This window comes from Opisthorchis viverrini (assembly GCF_000715545.1).
Source record: "Opisthorchis viverrini unplaced genomic scaffold opera_v5_78, whole genome shotgun sequence".
Lineage (NCBI taxonomy): Eukaryota > Metazoa > Platyhelminthes > Trematoda > Opisthorchiida > Opisthorchiidae > Opisthorchis > Opisthorchis viverrini.
The window spans coordinates 489,905-491,605 of NW_008751734.1; the positions used below are offsets into that span (position 1 = coordinate 489,905).

The window sequence follows — 1,701 nt, forward strand, 5'->3', positions numbered from 1 at the left end:
TCGTTTTTTGTTTGAATACAAAAAAATACGAAAATGCGCACTGGTACTAAATTTCGCGCAATACAAACGTGGTCACGTGCTTCGACTCCCTCTTCTGATTTCGCTCGCGCTTGCAGCGGTCACACGCGAGTCTCATGTGCTAACTCTGGTATCAAAATATTTCCGACCATCTTCGGAATTTATTATATGTGGGAACTATTCAGAAGAAGACCCTTAGACAACTACGATCGGATTATTGTTTATTCGCCAACCCGGGCCAACGACGAACTGTTTCAAAGAGAACAATTATTAGTGAGTACGTTCCATTTGACCTTTTTATTATTGTATACCCAATCTAGCGTTATTAGTTTTATTTCTTTCCCACACACTCTTGATTAAGTAGCCTATTGGGTAGCCGGACCAATACGAATTCCGTAAGTCCGACTCTTTCTAGATAACTTTTCATTGCAAGTCGTAATTTTATTTCTTTCGCCCGGTCTTTATGTAGGCACAATTTGATTCAACGGATTTAGTCGAGAACGCTATTAGCATATGTTTACCACACCATAATCCCCGCAATCCCAGGGTGTTTGTACCAGGTGGATGTCGTTTTCACTATCCGACGCATCACTTTCCAAGCCACCCGATTTTCCTGTGTCGTCCAGCATCTTCCCTGTGATGTAGCAAGAGAAGTAAAAGATCTTTTGGAAGAAATTCCCAAGAAAAATCCCCATGACGCCCTTCGTGTGGCCATCATCAGGAGGACAGGGAAGTACGCAGACAAAACGCTACGGGATTTATCCACCTCTGTCAAACTTGGTGACAGATCGCCATCACAACTGCTTCGCCACGTGCGCAGTCTTCTCTGTGGACGTAAGCTAGCGGTGGAAATCATGGCCCAGTCATGGCTCGACAAACTTCCACCCTCCATGTCACACGTCATCAGTGCTTTCTTTGATGACCACAGCTTGGAGCAGCTAGCCCAAATGGCCGATAAAATCCATGAACCCTATCCCAGTGACCTCGCAAAACCCGTCTCCCGCCGTGCGCCCACTACTTCTACAGATTGCGATCGGATTCTTGCTTCCATATCGCAACCACAAGCTAAGTTTTATACTTTGACCGAACGCGTACAACGGCTGGAGTTCAACAAGCATCGACCACGTTCACGTTCCCGACCGTTGTCTCGTGCCTGTCCTTCTTGGTGCTGATATCACCAAACTTTCGGTTCTCAAGCACGCAAATGTCAACTGCCCTGTTCCATCAATCCGCCCCCAGCACCCTTTTACACACCCCGGCCAGTCAGTAACGGCGACGACTGTGTGCGGCCCTTCTCGCACTAACTGCCTATTCCACCTCATCAATCGTTCAAGTGGTCCACGTTTCCTCGCAGATATGGGAGCTGGAGATAGCGTGCTACCACATAAGAATCCACTTCCCGATTCGGCTTATTATTCGTGACAAGCCGCTAACGGTACCCGCATCGCTACATACCGCAAACGGTCCCTCAACCCTGACCTCGGACTGCGACGTGCGTTCAAGTGGATCTTCCTTTTGACCGACGTCCAAACACATATCATTAGGGCCGACATCATGAATCACTACAAATTATCTACCGATGCTTGGTAAAACGCCCCTTGAACATGCTATCATTTCTCTCAGTCAACGGGATTGAAATATAGCGTTATAATGAAAGCAGAATAAAGGTACAAAACACCACAG

General features: G+C 46.9%; 1 protein-coding gene across 1 annotated transcript in view; it reads left to right on the forward strand.

The window, feature by feature from the left end:
- The window catches only part of T265_04612 (hypothetical protein), a gene marked incomplete at both ends in the record, with an annotated part of 18,348 nt that extends 17,158 nt beyond the window's left edge, over nt 1-1,190 (forward strand). Inside the window, one exon of the mRNA XM_009169394.1 lies at nt 579-1,190. Within this exon, the coding sequence (XP_009167658.1) occupies nt 579-1,190 (612 nt within the window). The remainder of the gene's footprint in view (nt 1-578) is intronic.
- Nucleotides 1,191-1,701: the final 511 nt, after the last annotated feature.